Genomic DNA, 23789 nt, shown 5'->3' on the forward strand with positions numbered 1-23789 from the left:
TTAGAGATAAACATGGGCCTCTGTGTTGTAAACTTTCTGTCTGTGTGGCCTCATGTTCGCCGGCTTTGAATTGTCTGTCATCGATTATTCAGCTGACGCACAAGACTTGTGAAAGAGGATGCAGAGCGCTTTACTTCTGAGAAGGCCACTGGACGACGAACAACAAGAAGAAACCTAACACTATTTCAACACGAGCAGTGTTAGAGTTTGCCTAAGCACCTAAAAGTTCCATTCACTTTATATAATACCTAAAAGTCTCTCGGGGGGGGGGGATTCGCACGATTCCCTTCAATGATAATTGTAACAACTTATGTATGAGTAAATTTCTGTCCGCAACAACTTTGTTTTATTTATATATGTATGTATGTATGTATGTATGTACGTATGTATGTATGTATGCATGCATGAAAGTATTATTATGTATTTGTTTTATTTGTTATTTATGCTGTGTTTGTTGTATTCATTTGTTCGCGTTGTTTGTTTGTTTTATTGTTTTTGTTTTAAAAGGCGTATTCGTTTCTTCAAGCATTTTTAATCTTGTTGCTAAAACGCGACAGTAAGAAGAGCCGTTACAAATTACTCGACTAAAATTGTAATCAAGTAACGACCAAAAAAGTAACGTGAATTTAAATTCACGGTACATTTTTAAATTAAAATTTTAAAATGTAAATTTTAAAGGGTTGTGGCATATGTACTGAATGACTCAAACGAAATGCAGTTAGAAACACAGGCGTTATCTTAGTGGTGAGTTAAGGCGGACTCACTTCTTAAGAAAGCCTATGGGGAATTTTTGTTCGCAGGGTTCCCGTGAACCCCGCTAAATTGCTACACGAAACAAGTACAGGCGTGTTCTCCTCGCGTTTATCTAGGGAATGACACGTTTTTGAAGGCCTGACGCGATCCACTGATTTTTGGCGAATAAAAGTTTCCCAAATTTTCAATACATGGGAGTCTATGGGAGATGCAACAAAATCGCTTCTCTCGGCCCGCCCGACCGCGAAATTTGGGCCAAAATGATGTCATTCCCTAGAGTTGCAGTCTGGGAATTCATTGCAATCAACAAATTCGACAAACTTACTGCAGTTTTCCAGATCCCTGCGAATGAAAATAGTGGCTTTGTCGTTTGGTAGCATGTTCTGCACGCTGGCGCCGATTATATTACTTTCTTAGAACGCGCGAGAAAAGCAAAGCAAAGAAAAAAAAAACAATTTTGGGACGATGCAACCAACCCTCTCCGGAAGTGAACGTTAACCAGATCGCATGAGTCCATCTTAACGATGATTGTGGGGTATATGCTTCATCCCCTTTCCCTTCCCTTTTTTCTTACTTTGCATTAAACATATCCCCCCCTCCCCCACAGGCGATTCTCTACCCTGTTGCTCGTGGTAATTTGGTGAAAACATAATGAGCCTCAGAGTGAGGACCGAAGTCGATATAGGTTAGTAGTGCTCTTACACTGTTAAAACAGAACTTCACTACATACATTCTTCAAAAATGAGCTTTACCACATAGCACACTTCTAGCCAACCATCATCCCGAAAGACATCGTTCTTTCCCCTGATTTGTTGAAAACGAGTGGCGTACGCATATTTTTGGGGCATCATGCAGTTTATAATTGCCACAAACCTCAATGTGCAGGGCGTAATGGCGTACGCTCCCCCGTTTTCGTCAAATCAAGGGAGGGATGTTGTCATTCGGGATGACGGTTGGTTAGGAGCGTGCTGTGTGGTGAAGTTCTGTTTTAACAATGTAGGGCATTGCAGAGCATTGGTGGGCTGGATTTGATCATGGACCTAGTAGTACTATCATAATGAGAGGGCGAGGATCTAGCTAATTTAGAGACACCCTGAAAGCTCGGTAATACTGGCGATGAAGAAAAATGTATTGCAGATTTTCCAAATCACGGCAGGGACGGCATCTTCAACAACTTGCTGCAAGCGGTAACGTCATTCAGCCGCATCGGATGAATTAATGAATAATTCTGACGAGAGGTATTTTATATCTCCCTTCTTTGTTTTTCAATCAATCAGGTATTTTGTGGCATCCGAAACGCTTTCGTTAAATGAAGATTGTTTTATACCGTTTCTGATTATTGCGAGAATGACAGGCAAGAAACAAAAATGTCGTTGATATGCGATGTATGAGATTAAGAGCAAATGTTTATCAGCCTTGACGTCCCTTTGACGTCCCGACAGTGCTGGGCGAACGGCCTGTGATTCATCGTCAGGGTGCACAGCGCTCACTCATCGCCTTCGTTAAGAGCATAGCAAAGTTCTCATCTTTTTAGGAGTTTTTTTTTCTACCAGATCTGGAGTAGCTTGTCCCACGGTAAGCGGGCTCACATCTCCATATTTTTCTCCTATCATCATTATCATTTATCCGGACGCAAAGGCTTACACAGAATTGCGCTTAGTGCAAACAGGACTGAATACGTCGATATGAACGGGAACTAGATGTATAAAAATACTAACAAGCAATGGATGCACAAGTTTTGCTTGCTATTCGCTGAAAAGTTCGAATTCTCCTTTCTCTCGTTGTTTATGCATTTTCGCGTTTGTACGAAAGTTGTCCTATACTTTATTCTGTAGTCAATCTGCAACCGACAGTTCCTTCCTGGACGATAAATGGACACGCTTGTGAATCGCCCTTCGCGAATTTATTGGACTGTGTCGCTGGTCATCTCGTGGTTGAACTATCAGCAGGAAAACAGTAATTGAGTTTGAGAATATTGGATGCAATCTTCATCGTGTAGAAGCAGTGTCTTCTCAAAGATAATGAAAAGCCATTTATGACGGTGTCCTTGATTATGTGCGTAGACTCAGCAGGAGAGCTGAGCCCTATTATTTGACCATATTTATTGCATTGTGAAAAAAAAAACAAAAAAAAAACAGAAAGTAACCTCGTCCTACTCTGTTAAAAACGCACTTTTTTCTTTCTTTTTCAGTGTTTAGTGCCTGTAAGAGCCCCTGAAAATTTTGCCATATGCCCTGCAGGAACGAGTCGGACTCTACGAAACAAAACTTCACCGAACTTTCCTCAACTGTGAATCTGATTTCTTTTTGTCTTCTCGCTCTTTCATCTGTAAATAGTCACCAATGTGGTTGTATGTACATACTGACTGTACATATTAGTGTCTATCATATGTACATACGTATAAGCGTCTGCACATACCTACACATGCCTTTTGCATATCTAATGTTGTGGCTACGTACATAAGTTTATAGTTTGTGTATAGCATTGTGTAGCTATTGTATAGTTATTATACATCATGTATTGCACTGGAGTAGAGGCAGTCTCAGCAGCGCAACCGGCCAATCGGTGATGTTAATAAATTTTCTTATAACAACTTCACCGCATAGCACATTCTTTGCCAATCACTGGGTGGAATGAAGCAGCTATCGCTCCTGATTTCAAGAGAGAGCGAGGCGTACGCCTTTTTGCGGCAGTTAGTATACGTATATCCAAACTGACACAAAAAGCTGTAAGGCGTGGTATGCCGTGAAGTTCCGTTTTTTTTTTTGTTTTTTTTTAGAGTGTAGCGCTGACAACCTGCACTGATAGACCAGATCTCCTCCTTGTCGCGTAGTCGGCGGTTGATGTTATTAGGGCTGAGCCGAGGAGATCAAAGACAGACGTCTGTTCCCTGTTAGAATAATATTTTACTGCCCGAATTCCAGGCGCGTGACTACCAACCCGAATACACACGCTGTAATAACTTCACCCACCTCTGCGGATACACTACACCTTTCCCTTTTGGATAAATCGTTCAACGGGGTAATTAACATTCCCATTTACGTAGTCCAAAGCACACAAGGTTGTCCCTATAAGGCGAGCAGCCAAAGCGATCCGGTGGCCTGACCACCCTTCCTGAGCGAGTGGTGACTTCTCCGAGGCCCTTCTGATGGTGGCTCAGGTGGATCTGGAATCTGCCCAGCTTGCAGGTGACGACTGGTAAGCCTGGTGAGGCCAGTGGAAGTCTCCGCAACGTATGACCTCGGTGTAGAAGCCTTATTGACGATAGTTCCGTGTGTGGCGGCACCCGTGAGAATCCGCACAGCTCTCCGACGACCTTGAGGTTTGCGGAATGTTGCTCTGTGCCGCCGATCGTAGTGCTTTGTCCGCACTCGTTGCTCTTCAACGTGTCGCTTCCTGTACTCGTGTAAGTGTGGCCAAGACAGAATCAAAGAGGCTTCTCGAACTGGGACGTTTGCCTGTAAACGTCGACCTATGAGCAATTCCGCAGGTGAGTATCCGTTTGCGCATGGGGTCGTTCTGTGTACAAGCAATGCATCATTGATGTCCGAAGACTTCGCCAGCAGAGCCTTCGCCGTTAGAACAGTCCGTTCCGCTTGGCCGTTACTTTGAGGTTAATATGGACTGGAGGGTTATTTTAGACCTATCAGGTCCAAATAAGAGCTTCGTTGCAGGACGAAGACGCTCCTGTGTGCCTTGAGCCAGAACTGATTGCGGAACTGCCGTAACATCCGCCCTGGTGTCTACTTTGAATGTAACAGTCTTGCTGTCCACAGCAGCGATGATGAACCAGGGTTCCTTCAGGGAATGCTGGAAAAGTACCACGCCGAAGAAGAAGGCTGCCTTACCCTTTGTAGAGTAGCGGCGTCGCAGCCTTCTTTTCCCTTGAGCCTCTTTCGTGCCAGCGGCTGAGACGCAGTTCGGCAGACTGAAGCGGAGTGTCCAATCTTCTGACATGCTGCATGTCTTCTCTCGAGCTGGGCACTCGGCCCTTGCATGAGCCGGACTGAATCTGCACCAATAGCACTTCTTGCGACACCGCTGGCCTGTCGTTTGGCGCGTGGTGTTGTACCGCTTGAGTGCATCGCATCGGTGAGGAAGTCCCGACGACATCAATGGAGGCCACGGGTTTACGCGCGTCGCCTGAGTGAGTGTCTGAACGAAGGAGACTTTCTGCGTCTTGACTATTTCAGAATTCCGAGTTATGTTGACAGCCTTGTCCAACGTTATGGAAGAGTCAAGCTGTAGCTTCTCGCTAAGGCTCTTATCCCGTAAGCCTACAACCGATCGGTCGCGAATCAGGTCCTCCTTCAACGAACTGTACTCACACGTCTCTGCTAACTTGTGTAGAGCAGTGATGAACTGTTCGACAGTTCCGTGGTCTCGTTGACATCGCTGATTAAAGCGGGCTCTCTCGTAAATAAAGTTGACCCTCGGCACGAAATGACGGGTGAAGCGTTCCGTGAGTGTTCCGTAGTTGTTGGCTTCATCGTCTGGCATCCGAAATGAGCTGAGGATATCTTCCGCCTCGCTGCCCATTGCATAGAGAAATGTGTTGACCTGTGCGTTCGACTCCTGCTTGTGGAGTCCCGAAATGATTGCGGTAGCGCTCCCATCTGGTGAACCACCTCTTCCAGCCATCAGCATGCCGGAAATCGAACGGTTCTGGAAGTTCCACGGCGAACGCGTTGAAGGCAGGCATGGCCATGGTTGACGTGACACCGTTGCTGCTGCCTGAAGAAGGCGGTGACGCCGTGGTAGCCATCGTCCGTCGTAGCTGAGTAGGTCTCTAGTACAGCTTCACCGCTGTAATAACTTCATCCACCTTGCGGATACACTACACTCCTGATAACAGAAGGTTTTAGAAGAGCGCTGATAACGTCACCGTGAAGTTATGGTACATACCGGAACCAATGACAGGGTGAATGACTCAGTCAGTATCGTATCCGTTGATTGGGTGCGGTAGACAAACGGTACTTCGGAAGCCATGTTATCAACGGTCTAGTAACATTCCCTAATGCTTGAAGCTTCAAATTCATTAAGTTTGGGCAAGACACTTTTTTTTTTTTTGCTTTCGGCGCGACGGAAAGAGAACACCGTAATGACCACCTCTCCACACAGCATGGAACAGCTGGTCGCACCAGCGCGACCTGCGTTTCCATTCTTTTCTTTCTACTTCTATTCTATTCACACTCACAAAACAAACGAACATATAAAGCGACGATGATAAGGAGCTGTTGTCTGCAAATAACTAGGATAGAAAAGTGGATAATGGCAGCTGAAGGAAAGGCACCGGCAGTGGGACTCGAACCCACGCCCTCTGATTGCAGGTCAAAGATGCTACCAATTACACTCCAGGGCTGGGCAGTAATAGTAATATTTTGTGTTATAATACCATTTCTGTAATACTTTTGAGCATTTGTATTATGTATTAGAATACTCATTCCACGAAAGTATTTGTATCTGTGTTACAATACACAATATTGAAGTACTATTACATGCTCTAGAAGGTACAATACTCTAGAAGGTGTAATACTTTTTGAGAGCTCATAAGCCCTATCTACAGAGTGTCACCGCGGCACTTTATCAGTAATTTTCGTGTGTCCCACAGATTTTTAGATACAAACACGCTCCCCCCTATTATTCCCTTACCCCAAATTTTCCTAAAGAGAGCGACATCAGTGCCAGAGGTTACTGGGAGCTCTCCGGTGTTCTTTCTAGTTCATCGTCCCTAGGGATGAGTAATCACATTTACAAGGCCTTTGTCGTCTGAAACAGAGAGTCCAGTAAAGTCACTCTTGTAGACAGGTGTACCACAGACGTTCACACAATTTTGAACAGTTCATTTTTTATCATTTCAGTGTAAGACCGAATGGACGTGCACTACAAGACTCAAGTATCAAGTGTCAAGGTCACAATGTAACCGCCTAAAGTAAAAAGTGATTGGAGAATGACTGTCTCTACTACTACACAGATTGGGTATATTTCTTTCTTTTATCATTCTTGAGTGCCCCCGAGTTATGTATCCATGTAATGCTAGTATTACTCATGTAATACATACAAGTATTAGTATTATGTATTATAGAATACCTCAAAATCAAAGTATTACGTATTAGTATTGTAATACTGATTTCTGGGAAGCGTTATGTATTTGTATTATAATATTATAAGTTCAAGGGTTGTACTTGCACATAACTTCATTTTCATATTTCACATCTCACGCTTCTCGTGTAATGGGGTAGTGTACTGCTCTCAAGCGGTGAATCACCCAAAGGCCATAGTCATGATTTAGTTGCATAATGTAAAAAACCCCGAGACTAGGGAACACGAAGGGACAGACACAAACACGAAGTCTCAAACACAGCTGAAAATTTTACTTCACAAAACAGAAATATATACAAACAGAAGGGAAAGGAACACCAGTTGAGAACAAAATAGAAGGTCATTTCGGGGGAACGAGCAGTCTGTTCAAGGCCGGACCGAGGATTATGGAAGGTTTGCTGACACAGTTCCCACAAGAAGTTATGAAAAGTGTCTCTCTCAACAGTCTTCTGTGTGGGTCCACTTCGGATCCCTTTACAATTGTTTCATCCCATAGAGGGAAGCAATCTGAGCATTCTTCCAAATGTTTTGCAATTTCAGAGTTTGAGGCTTTATTTTTTACTTTTAAAGAATGCTCTCTCAAACGATCATTTAAGCAACGTTTTGTCTGGCCAATATAACAGAAACCACAAGCTAAGGGGATCTGGTAAACAACGTTTGAAGAACAAATGTAAAGATGAAACAATTGTAAAGGCATCCGAAGTGGACCCACACAGAAGACTGTTGAGAGAGACACTTTTCATAACTTCTTGTGGGAACTGTGTCAGCAAACCTTCCATAATCCTCGGTCCGGCCTTGAACAGACTGCTCGTTCCCCCGAAATGACCTTCTATTTTGTTCTCAACTGGTGTTCCTTTCCCTTCTGTTTGTATATATTTCTGTTTTGTGAAGTAAAATTTTCAGCTGTGTTTGAGACTTCGTGTTTGTGTCTGTCCCTTCGTGTTCCCTAGTCTCGGGGTTTTTTACATTATGCATCATCTTCACCAGCTCGCTTGCTTCCTAGCCATTTTTTCATGATTTAGTTGTTGTTGTATTATAATATCACTTTTCCGTCATTTGTTCTTGTTGTTGTGTTATAATGCAAAATATTCCCCCTGAAAGTCGGCCCAAGACGCAATGCTAACCCCTATGTCCCCGACACCTTGCTACTCCCCTCTCTGTATCTGTCCAGGTCTCTCATAGCATTAGTTGCTTCGCAACGTTAACACGTTTTTTTGTTTTTTTAAAGAAGGGGAACTGCTTCTGTGATACAAAGCCAAGAAGAAGTGCTACAGTTCTTGCACAATGAGCGCGGCTTAAGCTTCAAAATATTTTCCAGCAATGTTGAGGACCTTTACTATGCCGTGCCAGAAGAATCTGTCCTAGCGGGCAGTTCAGGCCCTCGTTGAGAACAACGAGCTTGTAAAATTCCGAAATACCGGTGGAATCACCCAATCTTCTTTTATGGAACTCTTAATGGCGTACTTCTCTTTGACCTCCATAATGTTAAAGCCTGAGTCTGGGCGCTCAGAGGGGCGACACGAACACCGTTCGTCTCATGACTCTTCGACCATTATTAAAGGCGACGAACAGTTCCTTGAGCAAGAAAGTGGCGCGATAGTGGGCGATAGGATCAAGCGTTTCGCCGATCTTGTGCAACATCTACTTGGGCGCTTGTGATGTTCTCATTGACATACGCATGTGTTGAAGGACATACGCACACTGCATTTTTAGATACCTTGATGACTTCGACAGCAACAACGATAATTTGCCTAGAGAAGTCTCCGAGACACATACCACGGAAATCTTCAGTACAAGCGCAAAAGGATTCAAGTTCACCTTCGAAATACAAAGCAAGAACTTAGAATTCCTAGACTTAAGGTTAAGATACACTGATTTCAAAGTGTGCTGGCCATGCTGTGCCAGGTACAGAAACGTTGTGTTGCCGTATATACCTCGCGTTCAAAAATCGCAAAAGGATGACAACAACAACAAATAAGTTATTGATAATGAATGGGAAAATTCGCCACGTAAGGTGCGGCCCACTACCCCAAGGCACAATGGGGCAGGATGTGATGTGTCCTGATGATGAGGTGATGAACGATGCTAAATAGGAATAGTCAGTGGAGTCAGTAAGACATCAGAACGGTAGGCAAAACCACAGCACACAAAAACACACATACAGCACACAGGTACGCAGGCAGATCATATGGTAGAGAGGAGACAAGTGTCCCGGAGAAAAATCTTGAAATACTCAAGAACTTGACGATGGTCAGTCTGGTTAGACAAAGGGCCGAGAATGGTTGCCAATGTGAATGGTGCGGCCGTGATCGACTGCAGGCGACACTGTAGAGCTGCTCTTTGGGAGGTGTATAGATGGCAGTCGAGGAGCACATGCTTGGCATCCGCCAAAACAGCACAGCGAGAGCAGAGCATCGAGTCATAGCGGCCGATCAGATGCTTGAAATGGGGGGTGAATGCAACCCCAAGACGAAGCCTGTGTATCAGCGACGCAAAATGGCGAGGCACACGAGAAGGCATGGTGAAGCCAAAGTCAGGGTCCACTTCACGCATCAGAACTCTTGATGGAACGTCTCGAGACCATTGCACACGTGCGAGAGGCCTCACCACATCATTTAGGAAGGACAAGGGGAAATTGTGCATTGGGAAAACTGGTCGTTGCCTGAATACCAGGGTGGAAAAGGCAAGCGCTGTGTTTCAGAACAGCACCCCGTGTCGAACATCTACCAATACATTGTTGGGACTAGTGGGTGTTCGCAAACTCCTAAGCGTACTTTCAGTCAAAGACATTCTTAGAGACTGCACTTCTCGAGAGATCTTATACAAGCGGCCCGTATTGCAGCTTCAAGAGAACTATGCACAATGCATAAACGAACCGCCAATTACTCTTGTTCCTCAGAAGCTTCAGTATATCCAAAGCTGACTGTCAGAAACGCGTCAGGTAACGGACTCTTGGAGTTACTATGTTTTGAGGATGCTACCGAGGATGTCATCACGTTCTCCTGACAGCATGACTATCTACGCGATAACTACCAAACCTCCCTCGCCTCCCTTTTTCTAAAAAAATATCTTCCCTCTCTCGCAACTGTCGCAAAAATAAAATCTGATGGTTGAGATAGTTATAGCTGCAGTGTTTGCGTTGTCAGTTTGACACATACACACATGACACATGACACATAAATGGGATGATGAGGTAGTGGGCCATTTGGCAACAACAACAACAACAATAAATGAAGCAGAAGTGATGATGACATGACTACATAGCTTCGTAATTTTGGTTAGGTGTGATCATATTGTGCTAGGGGACACCCCATAATATCATCATTCATAATTTAGTAGTAGTAGTTGTTGTTGTTGTGTGAAGGGACCCCAAAGCGACGGGCACGAAGCTGTTCTCAGCAACAAAAGAGACTGATGGTAATTATGAATCCAAAGCGTGGTGCTCCTGTGCTGCTTCTGAAAGTGTTTCGAATCATCAAAAGACAGCGGAGACCTCACAAGAAAAGGCTGAAGTATCAGATGTACCGCGTAGAGAGAAGTCAGCTTCTGCAATTCGTCGCCATATTGGCGACCACGAGTCAGCAGTACGGCTGTATGCTACTAGCGAATTTTTACTTTTGCGGGGCTCCTTCGCGCCTAACTCCTCGTGGAGCTGTATTGTCACCAAATAGAGAACCTACCTATGGAGGTAGGCCTCCTTTACACGTACTCCAACTCTAACCTACATACTGAAGACCAACTCCACAAGAACGGGGATTGCGGTGCGTACCCACTAGACCATGCGAACAATCAGGAAGAGTCGCTTAGGAGGCTAGTACGGTCCTAGCTCTGGGACTAGAACGCGATCTCCCACTCACCTAGGACATGGCGTAAAATACCCTCGTGAATGTCGTGGGTCAACACTGGATGAAATCGAAGCGGATCTCCTCGTATCGTTGCATGAATGGCAAGTAAAACTCTTTCTGTCGGTCTCCCGATTTTCATTCTCTTATTCTCGCTGTGTTCTAGGTTTTCCATTTTATGGAAACGTACTGGTAGCGGTGAAGGTGTCCACCGTTACCAGTTTATAATATAGCGGGATCGCTATTCCACTAAAGAAACAGGGGTAGCGAATACGATAGCAGTATCTGTGACGCTGCATTCCCTGGCAGGTAGCCTACACGTGCAAAATCAGCAAACCAGCAAGATATCCAGCAAACGCAAATGCTGACATTACCTCGCTATGCCGGTATAAGCTCCAATAGAATTCTAGAAATATATCACTGTACTTCTATCATTCGCCTTTGACAGGATTTGTATCCCAGCCACACGGGCACGAATTATGACCTTAAGTGTTTAATCCCCTCAGTCGTAACGTCATTCGTGTGGTACCACACCGAGAGATCTAATGGCATTTGTCCGAATGAGATCGCCACAACTCACCCGCCTCTGAAATGCCTGCTTTCGCTCCTACCGGCAAGCGGAGAGTAACAATTTTATTATTGTATAAAACCGCTTTGTGTCGTGCAGCGCAATATTATTTCATAATTTGAGGTTGCACGAGTGCTCTTTGACGTATATACTGACGACAGGCGCGATGCAACGATGCCATATTGTTGGTCTTGAATTTGGTGGCACTTGGCAAAGAGCTTTTACCCCCAGTTTGACCAGTGACCAGTTTTTTTTTACCACCGTGACCAGTTTAGTAAGTCATATTACAGCTTATCCACATGAAAAAAAAAAAAAGGTTAAAATATCACGTGCGCTTGCGACCGGAATAATAACCTCCAAGCTTTCAAACGGGTGTATTTTAGTTGACTAGTTAGCGGGTGACATAGACATCATGGGTTTGAACGTCATTACAAACTGACGTGTCACGCCACCTTCGTGGATAATGCCATTCGGCATTCGGGGCCCGCATGACAATCTCCCCCCCCCCCCCCCCCGCGTGCCTCTCACCTTGGGCTCGTCAAGTGTACAAGAGGGCTGGGAGCTCATAAAGTTGCTCGTAGCTTTTTCTCTCAGCTCCACATCAAAATATTTCGCCGGAAAATAGAGATTTGATTCTACCCGTTTGCTTATCTATAATCATATGCTCGTATTCTTCCGCAGAATTGAGAATCTAACCACCGCACAAAGTTTAAACTGTGCAGATTATACGGAAGAAATGCGTGGAAACTCACGCAGAAATCGTCAACGCTCACCTGTAGAAGGAGTTCGCAGCTGAGCTTGTCAATAGCGTTGGTGGCATTAAACTTTCGCTCCCACTTTCCCCACAGTTTGGTTACTCGCATGGCGGGCTGATAAAAGAACGTCCTGGGTTGAAACCGCATTCGTATTCCTTCAGGGGCTCTCGCCATGAGAGCGACCACTAAAGCACCGATGCGAGAACTGCGACCGCCACCGTCCAACACGCTGCTCCCCAGCATCTCAGAGCGCTCCCCACTGGGACAATTGTGGCACTACGCCGCCGCCGCCGCCAAGCCTATACCTCCTCTCCTTCTCTCTCTCTCTCTCTTAGTGCCCTCGTATCACTCTTTTGCTACTCCAACTCGAGACCAGTCATGTCATACTGATGTGACGGTGGTCCGTATGATGCAGATGAGATGGAGATTGGGGAATGCAGCGAGAAATGTAGAAAACAAGAAATTGCATGCCAGTAGAAAATGCAATCCCAACTAGTTTCAGAACCCAGCAGCCGGTGAGTGGACTGCTACTGCTGAAGTTTACGTGTATCTATCAAGAAAAGGAGGGGGGGATAGAGTTTAGAGTTTATTCATTCATTTATTTCTGAATTTATTTATTTCCCTATCAATAAAGTTATCGATTCAATTCCCCACTGTCCCCCACACCTTCCTGCTGTCCTCTCTCCATCTGTCCACGTCTGTACGCCACTCATAGCCGTAGTTGCTTCGCGGCGCTAGCACAAAATTTAAATAAAATTGATTCCATCATTCATTCATTCGAGTGCGCATAACCGAACACAAGTGTCTGAAACCAGCAAACTGGAGTGAGTGGAAGATTTTCAGTATACGGACTTATCCTCGCGGTGGCCCAGAACACAGGCTGCTCGAAAATATTTCAGCACATTGTGTCTTTAAGCATGTGTCAACGTCTAGAATGATCGTTTGGGATGAAAACGTTCTGCTTGTTAGTGCGCACCACGGATTTCGGAAGCCCTTCTCTAGTACAACTGTGCCTGCAGAAATGGTACACGACCCTTCATGGGATGTGGATGAGAACTTGCATGTCAAACTTTTTGTTCGTTGATCTCTCGAAGACTTTGGACCGAGTTCCGCATGAAAGACTTCTTTTGAGGCCTAACGGGAATATTCAAGAACCCCGGGTTATCGATCCGTTCAAAAGTTATTCGTAAATGGTCGAGCTCAGTATGCCACATTCAACGGTGCTGTATCTTGCACGGAACAAGTTTTATCTGGCGTTCCGCAAGGCTCTGTAACGAAACCATTAGGTATTGTTTCTGGTATAGGTAAATGATTTAATAAATGAAGTTTCGGAAAATGCTTGTCCTTATACTAATGAAGTATATAGCATAACAGATAAGTGGATTTTAATGCTCTGCCTGCTTTAATGCATTTTAATGCTTTAATTTTAAATTTTAAATTTTAATGCTTTAATCCATTTTAATGCTCTGCCCACTAAACAGTTATCACTGAGCGTAGAGTAGTTTGCTCTCCAAGCATCCATTCATTGATTTTTGTTGCACAATTTAGTGTATTTCGAACTCTATCAGATCCGTACGTTAGTCTTCGGCAGCTCGAGCAGTATGATTCATTGTAGGCATCTGAAACCAACGAGATCCACGCAAGTAAGCGGAGAAGGACGCGCGCGCGCAGTGCGACAGCAAGAGGGCGTTGCCATTTCCCTGGCATCGATATGCGGCTTCCTATCGCCAGCCATGAAGCAACGTCATGAAACGTCGCGCGAGCCGACCGCCCCTCCCATAATATGCTCCTCCCTCGGCGTCCACCCGCGTTGCCGTTGCCCACAGAAAAATACTGAAAACTCTGAAAAATACATCGAATTCGAACGAAAGGGATTGACGGGGAGTTGTTCATCGTCTATTGGACGCGTTCAGCAGGTTGTCTTCTTCTTCTTCTCTCTTTTTTAGTTTCGTTAGGGAGCAAACTATCCCTTTGAAAGATTACTTGAGCCTTACTTGGTATCCCCAACTCTCGTTTTGGCCAACTCTCCAGTCCCCAGTACCTTCTCAACGCTGCTATCCTTCAACGTTTGGCGACTAGAGTCGAAGCGACGGTACGTGACCAGCACGTGCTCCGTGTATCCTTTAGGGCTCTGCATACTAAACAATTCGGGGGGCACACGACACCTATTTTTGTTCGCAGGGTTCTCGTAAACCTCGCTAAATTTCTACACGAAACAGGTACAGCTGTGTTCCCCTTGAGTTTATCTAGGGAATGACATATTTGTGAAAGCCTGACGCGATCCATTGATGTTTGGAGAATTAAAGTTTGTCATCTTTTCAGTACATGAGAGCCTATGGGAGATGCAACAAAATCGCTCCTCTCGGCACGCCCGCCTGCGATATCTGGGCCAAATAGATGTCATTCCCTACAGTAAGAGTCGGGGAATCGATTGCAATCAACAAATTCGACAAGCTTACTGCAGTTTTCCAGATCTTCCTGCCTCACTTTACATTCATGCAAAATATTTTGGCTCTACGTGACACGAAAGCTAGAGAAATTTAATTTTTATTTTTGAGAACTGTGACGTCATGTTATGCTACGACAGGGCGCCCGGCTCTCATCTGGCAACGTTGTTGCCCTTCGCGTCTTCCCGGGGGCTCACTTTTTGCACTCCGTTAGCGGAGCCCACGTACCATCCGACCGCTCCGACCTTGGAGAAAACACAAAGGAGGGAGAACACATCTCTCCCATTTTCCCCTCTTTCGATCATCCTCACATGTCTTCTCCACCACGTGACCCTCCCCGGACGCCGGCGTTGTTGCTAAGAGACGAGTTCCCTCTCCAGAACATAGCATCATTGAAATCTGCGGGCTTATGAGTACGTCACTCGCTCGTTGCGTCATCGAAACTTGTGGAGGCACAGCAGATCTTCAAACATTGACAGAAATGCACAGCTTTCGTAAACAGGATTGAAATTTCGCGTATAGAATCCTTGAGGCACCTTCTTTTCATAAACTAAATAAAATAAACGCTGTTTTCTAAAGTAAAGTAAACGCTGTTGCAAGTCGTCGCATAGCCACATGTTTTTAGAGCGCCCAGACTTCGTAATCAGCATCATAGGCTATGGTAGAAAAACGGGGTAGTTGGTAAGTCATGCCTAAAGTTTTACGCAGCAGAGAGACAAGGACAGAAAGAACCAGACGTGAAGGCTGCGTTGCCTCACGCTGTCTGTTCCTGGTTGGTTAGTTGTTTGAAAGAAAGAGATGTGGGGAGCCGCACGGCCTAGCGGTCGGAAATTGCTAGGTCGGTGCCTGAGCTGCATCACGTAACCGCCGCCACCCCAACATGAGTACCAGGAGTCTAGCGCTTTTTGTCACTTTGATCACGCTAGGGGCATCGCGGTTGCCCGTCTTCGGGTTCCGTCGTCTGCTAAAGCACGTGAACTTCGACATGCCACCGTTGCAGTTGCGGATGTGTTGAACACCGGATATAGTTGGGGAACCCGCTACTCGATCCTTTCGAGACCGCGCGAAAAAAGTGCTAGCTGGCAAATTTCTTGCGCTCGGAAAGCGCCACGCGAACATGCGAGGTTGCTTCGCTTTGACCAAGCGAACATCACTGCTCGGGATCTGGCAAAAAAAGTTGCCACGAAATGATCACCCGAATTCGCCATGAGGTTTACAATACGGCTGCCAACACATTTCGCCACTGACAGATAAACAACTTGCGTTCCTTTCCATATCCTCCCTTTCCCTCTCCCCCAGTTTTAAATCCGCTCTGTCATATCAATGTGACATCATGGGCACGTGCTATCGTTCCTTTCGAGTTTATTAATCGTCCCCGCAAAAGCCTCACGTGTACACTGAACTGCCTCACTCCCACTCCGTTTCGTCGATATTGCTATTTACCCGCGCGTCACTGCAGCCATCGTTATACAGAGCTTGGGTCTACATGTAATGAAAACTGTCGAACGATCCGCGCAACCCAGAACAGCGGGTTATGGAAATAAACGCTGGAAACCCACCGGCACGAAATTACCATTTCTGCAACACGGGGCAGCCATATAGGCGATTGATATCGTTACGGTTCTCTTGCTATGGCTTGTCGTCGCTCTCAGTTCGCCTGACGAATGATCAAGCTATTTTAATGAAACTCTTCATTGCGGCCTAATATCTGCGAACTGGCTCGTGAATCCCATGCGAAACCCGTCACCAACAACTTTCCTTTTTTTAAAGGGCTATATCCCGGCGAAATCTATTTCGTCTCAACGCCATGGATAAATAATGAACTGAAAGGTTGGAAATACGAATGGCACTCAATAAAATCCGTTTTATTGTGACTGGGGAATCTTCGCACACGCACATAGAACTGTAATGGGCTGTTCTATTGGCAGGAGAAAGTTGTCGATTCAACTGGCAAAAAGAGTGAAGAGAGAGAGAGAGACGCATACAGAAAAAAGCTAAGGTTCCACAATTATTATTACATATATGCACATACAATGCAACTGTTCAGTGAGGTAAATACAACGATGTACAAAATATAATTCTATGCTGATCAGCGAGGAGAACGCTAACTGACCCTGATGGATTGATTTGTAAAAGAAATATCAGAGTAAATATCGTAATTTCTTCTTTTTTAGTACTTCCTTTTCCATTTGCCTGTTCTGGGGTATTGCCTGTCCAGGCTTTGTCAGGACTCAGATCTCCACATTTTTTTTATTTCACAATCAATCAATCAACCAATCCTGTCTTCAGAATCTTACGTTATAAATGTAATCGAATTCTACATGTCTGACACAGCGCGCATTCTCCTAAGAATATTGTTTCTCTACATGTGACGCGGAATTATCATAAAATTAATTTCTAGTTTTGAGAGGTATGGCGTCATGAAATGTCCAATCTGTCACGCCCCTTTCACGTGCCCTGCAACATTGCACCTCGAAGGTTGATCGCCGCCTCCTCACCCCAACTGCCGGCAGTCTTCCAACGTGGGGCGGAGAGCGGAAATATTCGCTGTGTTCTAGGATGCGAGACGGCAGAGCTCTTGGTGACATCACCTACTCTTAGAGAATCCGAAACTATCAGGTTTTGTGAGTTTTTATCCCCAAAAATTCCTGGGAGCGCGTAATGTTCACTGACGGTACTCGTATTCTGCGGAAATTAAGTTAAATCTAATAAGAGAACCGAATAAAGAAATTTTACCTCAATCCCAGGTCGAAGCTTGGTGACCAAGGAAATATGTGCCGGGATTCTCTTGTACCCTGGGACTCACCTTGCAATATGAGTAGGAACCGTTTTCTGACGAAGGGGTCAGTCTATTTACAAGCCAGGCCAACCGTGGGACTAGTCTGTTGTACAGGAGGACAAATGCCAGATGCGCGAATTCCCCCCCCTCCCTAAAAAAAAGAAAAAAAAAAAGGCGGAAGATTCTAGTGAACTGAAAATCTGGACACGGCGGGGAAGTGTGCCGGATACGGCTTGACGAGGAAGGAAAGTCATTTGAGCACTGAGTAGCAAATACTGAAAAAAGTAGTTGAAATACTTTAAAAATACTTGTCGCAAAATGTATTGAGTAGAGTACCAAAATATCCGAAAAAGTATTGAAAATACTGTACGTGCTGTATGTAAATGTGTAGGAAGCATTGGCATCCGCGGCTCGTTTGCCCCTGTGGTAGTTAGTATCCTGACGGCGCTCAAGGTTCTCGGCGAACTGGGACACCGGGTGACCCTACAGTCGGTCCCCGGCCACACTGGCATTCAGGGCAACGAAGAGGCAGATTTGGCGGCTGCTGCGGCCCACCGTATCTTCAAAGCCGTGCCCATTATCCTCTCCAACGGCGCTTCTACTTGTCTGCGTTGGTGTCACCCTTGGCCCGCCAGCAATGGCTCCATGACACCACTCAATGGTCGCTCCTCCATGCATTGGACCCGTCATTATCATTTAGGATGCCAGGTGGCTTCCCTCGCAGCTTTACGACACTCCTGCGGCGTCAACGACTCAACGTCGCCTTCACCCCTTTGTTCCGTGTTAAGCTGGGTTACAGTAACACGGCGCTGTGCCTAGCTTGCCACACCCCAGCTACGATCCTCCATATCATCGAGGACTGTGACCGGTACACATGTGAACGCCGGGTGCTTCGACGCCAACCTGAACTCCTTGACCATAGACCATTCAGCTTGTCCAAAGTACTTGGCCCATGGAGCTCCCCTGCGCATCAGTGCCGGGCTCTTCGCTCCCTTTTTGCTTTCATGCAAGACACTGGACTCCTCGAAGAGCTCTAAACAGAACTCCGACAGTCTGTCGTCGCTTCACTTTCATCATAATTCATACTCTCATATTAACCACTGTGAAGTGGGGTAGGGTCCTGTGGCTACCACGGGGAAACATCCCATGTCATCATCACTTCATTTATTGTTGTTGTTGTTGTTGTTGTTAAGTACGTACTCAAGATACGTACAAGTCTGGGTGGGTGGTTGCGTGGGTGGGTGGGTGAGTGAGTCCTGCTCTTTTGACCTGTCTCTTTACACACAGCGGTAGCAAGCGTTTATTTTAGGTTCTATGAACTTTGAAGTATCTTTTAGCCATATCTGAAACGCCTTCTGGAATTGAATTTTACTATTCCTCCTCTTTTCGGTGGTTGATGTTCCCTGGTGGTTCCCTGTTCCTGGCCTGCATGGAAGGAAAAGGGATGCAGAACCGTGTGTCGCCAAGCAGTTTACCCTGGGCATGATGAATGACAGGTACACGGCGTGAACGTCGGTTTTCACTGACGGGTCTACTCGGGATGGCTCGTCCTCGGCATTTGTCATTCCATCTCAGTCAGTCTCCTGTGGTCACCATCTTTCTCACAGAACATCCTTTACGTGTGCCGAGCTCTACGCCATTCTCTTTGGTATGCAAAAAATATCAGCTAGCCCAGCTCAGTCCTGGGTCGTCTTTACAGACTCAAGCCCCGCACTACAGTGTGTGGCCGACCTGGGGATACGTGGGCCCCTCGGTCCTGTTGTGTTTGACATCCTGCAACTTTATAAGAAGACAGCCATTGCAGGGCACACTGCCGCATTGCAGTGGATCCCCGGACCTGTCGGCATCAGCGGCAACGAAGAAGCAGACAGAGCCGCCTTGAGCGCCCATCAGCACGCAGCTTTTCCCCCGATAATGATGTCTTCGGGCGACCGAAGACACCTCCTTTCGACACCCACCGGCCCCAAGATGCAGGCTCAGTGGCAACACCACACAGCTCACTCCCTTCTCTCGGATGTAGACCTCACGCTTTCTGTCGTACTTCCTCCGCGACTACCGCACCCCTTTACTGCATTCTTCCACCGCATGAGGCTCAACGTGGCCTGTACACCGGGGCCATTCCAGCCGAAACCAGCCAGAGGTATAGCTCGACCCACTTAGATTTCTCTGAAAAAAATTATGTGCATTCCCTTATGGGTGTCTATGTATAGGATACTTCTTTCTCGAGATTTTGCTTTCTTGTGCATTGGGGGCGCCTCGAACTTGGGCCAAACATGAAAAAGTGTTGTCCGTTCCGGGCGTCCTTCTGACACATACAGACGACATTTCTGCGCTTTCTTTGTCTGGTGCTAGAGAGGAAGGGTCCATCTAGCTTCCCAAATAGCATATTGAACGAGAATAAATCCGGTGACGTCGTAACAGCTCAAGAACGGAGCGCGTTTTGAGCCAAGTTTACGACAAATTTTTGGCAATTTACCATTTTCTCAGGAGCCCGAGATTATTTACGCTCATAAACTACTCTATGGAGCCATAACTTAAAAACCCGAGACTAGGGGACAAAACAAAAAACAAAAAAAAAAACGACAACACAGACAAGGTCTGCCTGGTCCTTGTCTGTGTTGTCGTTTTTTTGTCCCCTACTCTCGGGTTTTTAAGTTATGAATCTATACCACCAGCTCGCTTGCTACTTCTCTATCCTCTCGTACTCTATCGAGATTCGCTTCACATAAAAATTTGAAGCTGACTGTGTTCATTTCTTGACTAAGCAAACAAGAATATCGATCATCCGTAAAAAATGACACTTTTCAGATAATATTTTCACATACCTCAAGTCGTCTAGGAAGTGAAACAAATTGTTCGATTTGTAGAACAAGTCGTCTCCTGTAACATATTGAAAATCTACAGGGGTATTTTTGCTTAAACGAGAAAAAAAAAGATTTTTTTTCCTCACCATACTCCGCTGCAGCTCATTCGTTAGTTGAGGTCTTCTAAGAAGTAAAGTAAATGTGTTTTTGTGGAAAACACCCTCTCTCATAACATTTTGAAAGTCTACATGTGTATTTCTTCTTAAGCGAAAAAAAAAAAGTTGTCAGCGCATTCATATCCCATCTGTAAAGTATCGTTATCACCCTTTGAAGGAAATTCGCCTTCTACTGTTAGTTCTACCGCGAGTACTTCGCGAGTAGTTCTAGCCGCCTCTTCGTAGCAGCTTCGTCGTCTGACTCATGGTTCATGACAATGTTATGGTACACACTATTCGCCACTTGTTTATTGAACAATGTCCGAGAAATGATCTACTTCCCTGATGGCACGTCGCAATAGAAAAAGAGAAATTACAATTGCGGTTGTTCCTGCACACCTGCACAGCTGTTCCTCTGGGTGAAAAAAAGCTGAAAGAGGGAGCATGCGTTGTGACTCACCGCCGAGGCCGTACGGTTGGAGAAGAAATCGCTGAACGTGGAGCACAATGAGGCTTCTCCATCACCAGTCACCAGGCACCAGGAGGTACTGTTACTTTGAGCCTATATCTCCTGTTCAGGTATATGCAGCAAAAACGTCTACTTCCAGTGAAACAAAGAAAGTGGGCGTACAGCTATTTCCCCCCTTTTTTTTTCTTTCTGTTGTGAGAAATGTGCGCGCGAGACCATAACAAATGGTTTCCCAAAACTGTTACGTCGCGTTTTGATGTGCTGTGAGTCAATAGCTATGGTCAGCTGGCGCAGTAAGATCCACAGCAAACAGATGCACAGCAATGATGATGATGGTACCTCACAGAGCGGATGCAAATCCGTCGACGAAGTTTTTTCCCATTTAAGAATAAATACGCCGGAAGATTTTTAATGTTATAGGAGATGGTCTGTTCTTGAAAAGGTGTGATTTTATTTTTCACTTCCCAGACGACTTCAGGTATGTGAAAACAATCATAAATGACGACGAATCTGTTACGAAGCAGCGACTGTGAGTGTTAAGTTGGTAGAACTAGGCAGTACAGCAGAATGAGAAATTCGTCCGAAGGGTGATAATGGGGGAGGGGGGACGGAATATAGGTTTATTGAAAAAAAAAAAGAGGGGAAAGGTCAGCCTGGCTCCAGAAGCCGATTTGCTATTCCCGCTTACAAAAAAGGAAAAATAAAAAGAAGAAAAAGAAAGAAAAAACGAAAAGAGCGAAAGAAAAGAGGCGCAGTCACAGGCTCAGCGCGAGCCCTGTGTCAGTAAGGAAGCGTACGAGTTCCCTTCCGACGCGCCACTGAATGGGGCGTTGCAGAGGGCCCAGTAGCGTTGCCAGCGAGACCTCCCTCAGCCCTAGGGCAGCTAGCCGCTCCATCAGAGTGGCACGGGGAGCGGCGAACAGGCGACAGTGGAGGAGCAGGTGGGAAGTCTTGCCCTCGGTAGAGCAGGCTGCACATGTAGGGGTGTCAAGCGTGCTGAGTTGGAAGAGCCGTGTTGGCGTTCGACCCACGCTTAACCGCAGACGGTGGATAACAGACGCCTCCCTCCTCGTGATGTTTGGGGGAGGGACGTATTGCGTTTTTGGGTCGATGGAGTGCAGAAATGTATTGGGCGAAACGGCACGTTCTATGAAATCTTGGACACAGCGAGACCGCAAGCGACGTATTTGGAGCAGGCAGGCTGACATTGAAAGCGGGATGCTGAGACTCAAGGCAGCCGTGGTATGGGCACGTTTCGCAGCAATGTCGGCACGGGTATTTCCGGGCAGCCCGACGTGACTGGGTACCCACTGGAGCCGTACGCTGTGAACGGAAGCCAGGAGCTCGTTGTATCTGGCGATTAGAAGCGTGCGGAGATCGCAGCAGTGCACCGGTACGACGCCAAGGTCTCCAATGCTGACTTGCTGTCCGTGAAGATGGACCACGAGTCGGCCTGTGAACCGGATATGACGTTGAACGCTTCATAGATGACTGTCAGTTCCGCTTCAGCCTGCGCAGTGTCGCTGTGAGGCATGTAGAAAGCTGCAGACGACGCGCCGTACACAACCGAGCCACCCGTGAACATTGCTTTACGCTGACCGTGGACCGAGTTCAAATGGTCAAGAGCAAACTGGCGCGCTGGGAGGACAGGAGTGGTGATAATGGTACTTTACAGGTGGATGCAAGTACGCTGTCGAATCTTTTTTTCTCGCGTAAGAACAAATACATAGCTGTAGGTTTTCAAAATGGTAAAGGAGGGGGTCTCTTTTCACAAAAGAGGGTCACAAAGTTATCACTTTTTACTTCCTAGACGACCTCAACTATCGAATGAACTACAGCGGAGTATGGGGAGGGAAAAAAATCTTTTTTCTCGTTTAATGAAAAATACACCTGTAGATTTTGAATATGTTACAGGAGACGATTTGTTCTACAAGTGGCATGATTTGTTTCACTTCCTAGACTACCTCAGGTATGTGAAAATTATCTGAAAAGTGTCATTGTTTGCGAATTGTGGATATTCACGGTCGCTTAGATAAACAATGAATATTGATCAGCGTCATATCTTTACGTGAAGCTAATCTCCGTACAGTAGCCTATGAGCATAAATAATCTCAGGATCATGCGAGAATGCTAACCTGCTGAAAATTAATCGTAAACTTGGCCCAAAACGCGCCCCGTTCTTAAACTCTCACCACGTCACCAGATTCGTTCTCGTTCCATATGCACTTCGGGAAGGTAGATCGACCCTTCTCCTCGAACACCAGGCAAAGAAAGCGCAGAAATGTCATCTGTAGGTGTCAGAAGGACGCGTGGAACGGACAACACTTTTTCATGTTTGGGCCAAGTTCGAGGCGCCCCCAATGCTCAAGAAAACAAAATTTAAAAAAAAGTTTATATCCTACATACACATCCCTAAAGGAATGCACACAATTTTTTTCAGCAAAATCTAAGCGGGTCGAGCTACACCTCTGGCTGGTTTTGGCTGGAATGTCCCACCTGGCTTTCAACACCGTCTCGGCTTCACCTCGTCTTCCCTCTGCCCCACTTGTGGAGTGCACGGCGACCTCTACCACGTCATCCTGGCTTGTGGGCAATATCACCACGAGCATGCACTGATGGAAGTTTGTATGCAACGTATTGACAAGCGGCCGTTCAACCTCGCGAAGATCCTCGGACCGTGGTCGAACGCTGCCCATCAGATGCAAGGCCTTCGTCTTCTTGCGGAGTGCTTGTGCTCCACCGGTCTGGTGACGGCTCTCTGCCCCATCATCATCCCCTCATCCGTTCCCAATGCGCAATAGGGCAGTTTACAGGCTCAGTGGCGGTGAATCGCCCACCTCATCATCATCCAATGTATGTGTGTGTGTGTGTGTGTGTGGTGCGTGTTGGTGATTAATTCTCGTAGTTAACGAAGGAAGCAATGAACAAATTTAGCTTTCCACTTCGTGGTACAAGCAGCGAATGGAACGATGATAAAAAGGAACGAACAGGATGCGAACCGCAAACCACGAAGTATGTACCAACTGGCGGCCTGCTACTTCATAAATTAGCTTTCCACTGCAGGCTTCTGGTCACAAAGTGCGAGCAAATTTCCCATCTCTATTCTCTCTTTACC

The 23789-nt window shown here is 46.0% G+C and overlaps 1 protein-coding gene across 3 annotated transcripts in view; it reads right to left on the bottom strand.

Moving 5' to 3' along the window:
- LOC135399297 (transient receptor potential cation channel subfamily A member 1-like) overlaps nucleotides 1-23789 on the bottom strand; it is a 187879-nt gene that overhangs the window by 119883 nt on the left and 44207 nt on the right. Inside the window, exon 1 of one of the 3 annotated variants that reach the window (XM_064631144.1) lies at nucleotides 12039-12264. The exons of the other annotated variants lie outside the window; for them this stretch is intronic. Coding sequence (XP_064487214.1) covers nucleotides 12039-12263 — 225 coding nt within the window. The 5' untranslated portion in view covers nucleotide 12264. Of the gene's footprint in view, nucleotides 1-12038; nucleotides 12265-23789 lie in introns of those variants that run through there. 3 annotated transcript variants of the gene reach the window in all.

Source organism: Ornithodoros turicata, chromosome 6 (assembly GCF_037126465.1).
Source record: "Ornithodoros turicata isolate Travis chromosome 6, ASM3712646v1, whole genome shotgun sequence".
Taxonomy (NCBI): domain Eukaryota; kingdom Metazoa; phylum Arthropoda; class Arachnida; order Ixodida; family Argasidae; genus Ornithodoros; species Ornithodoros turicata.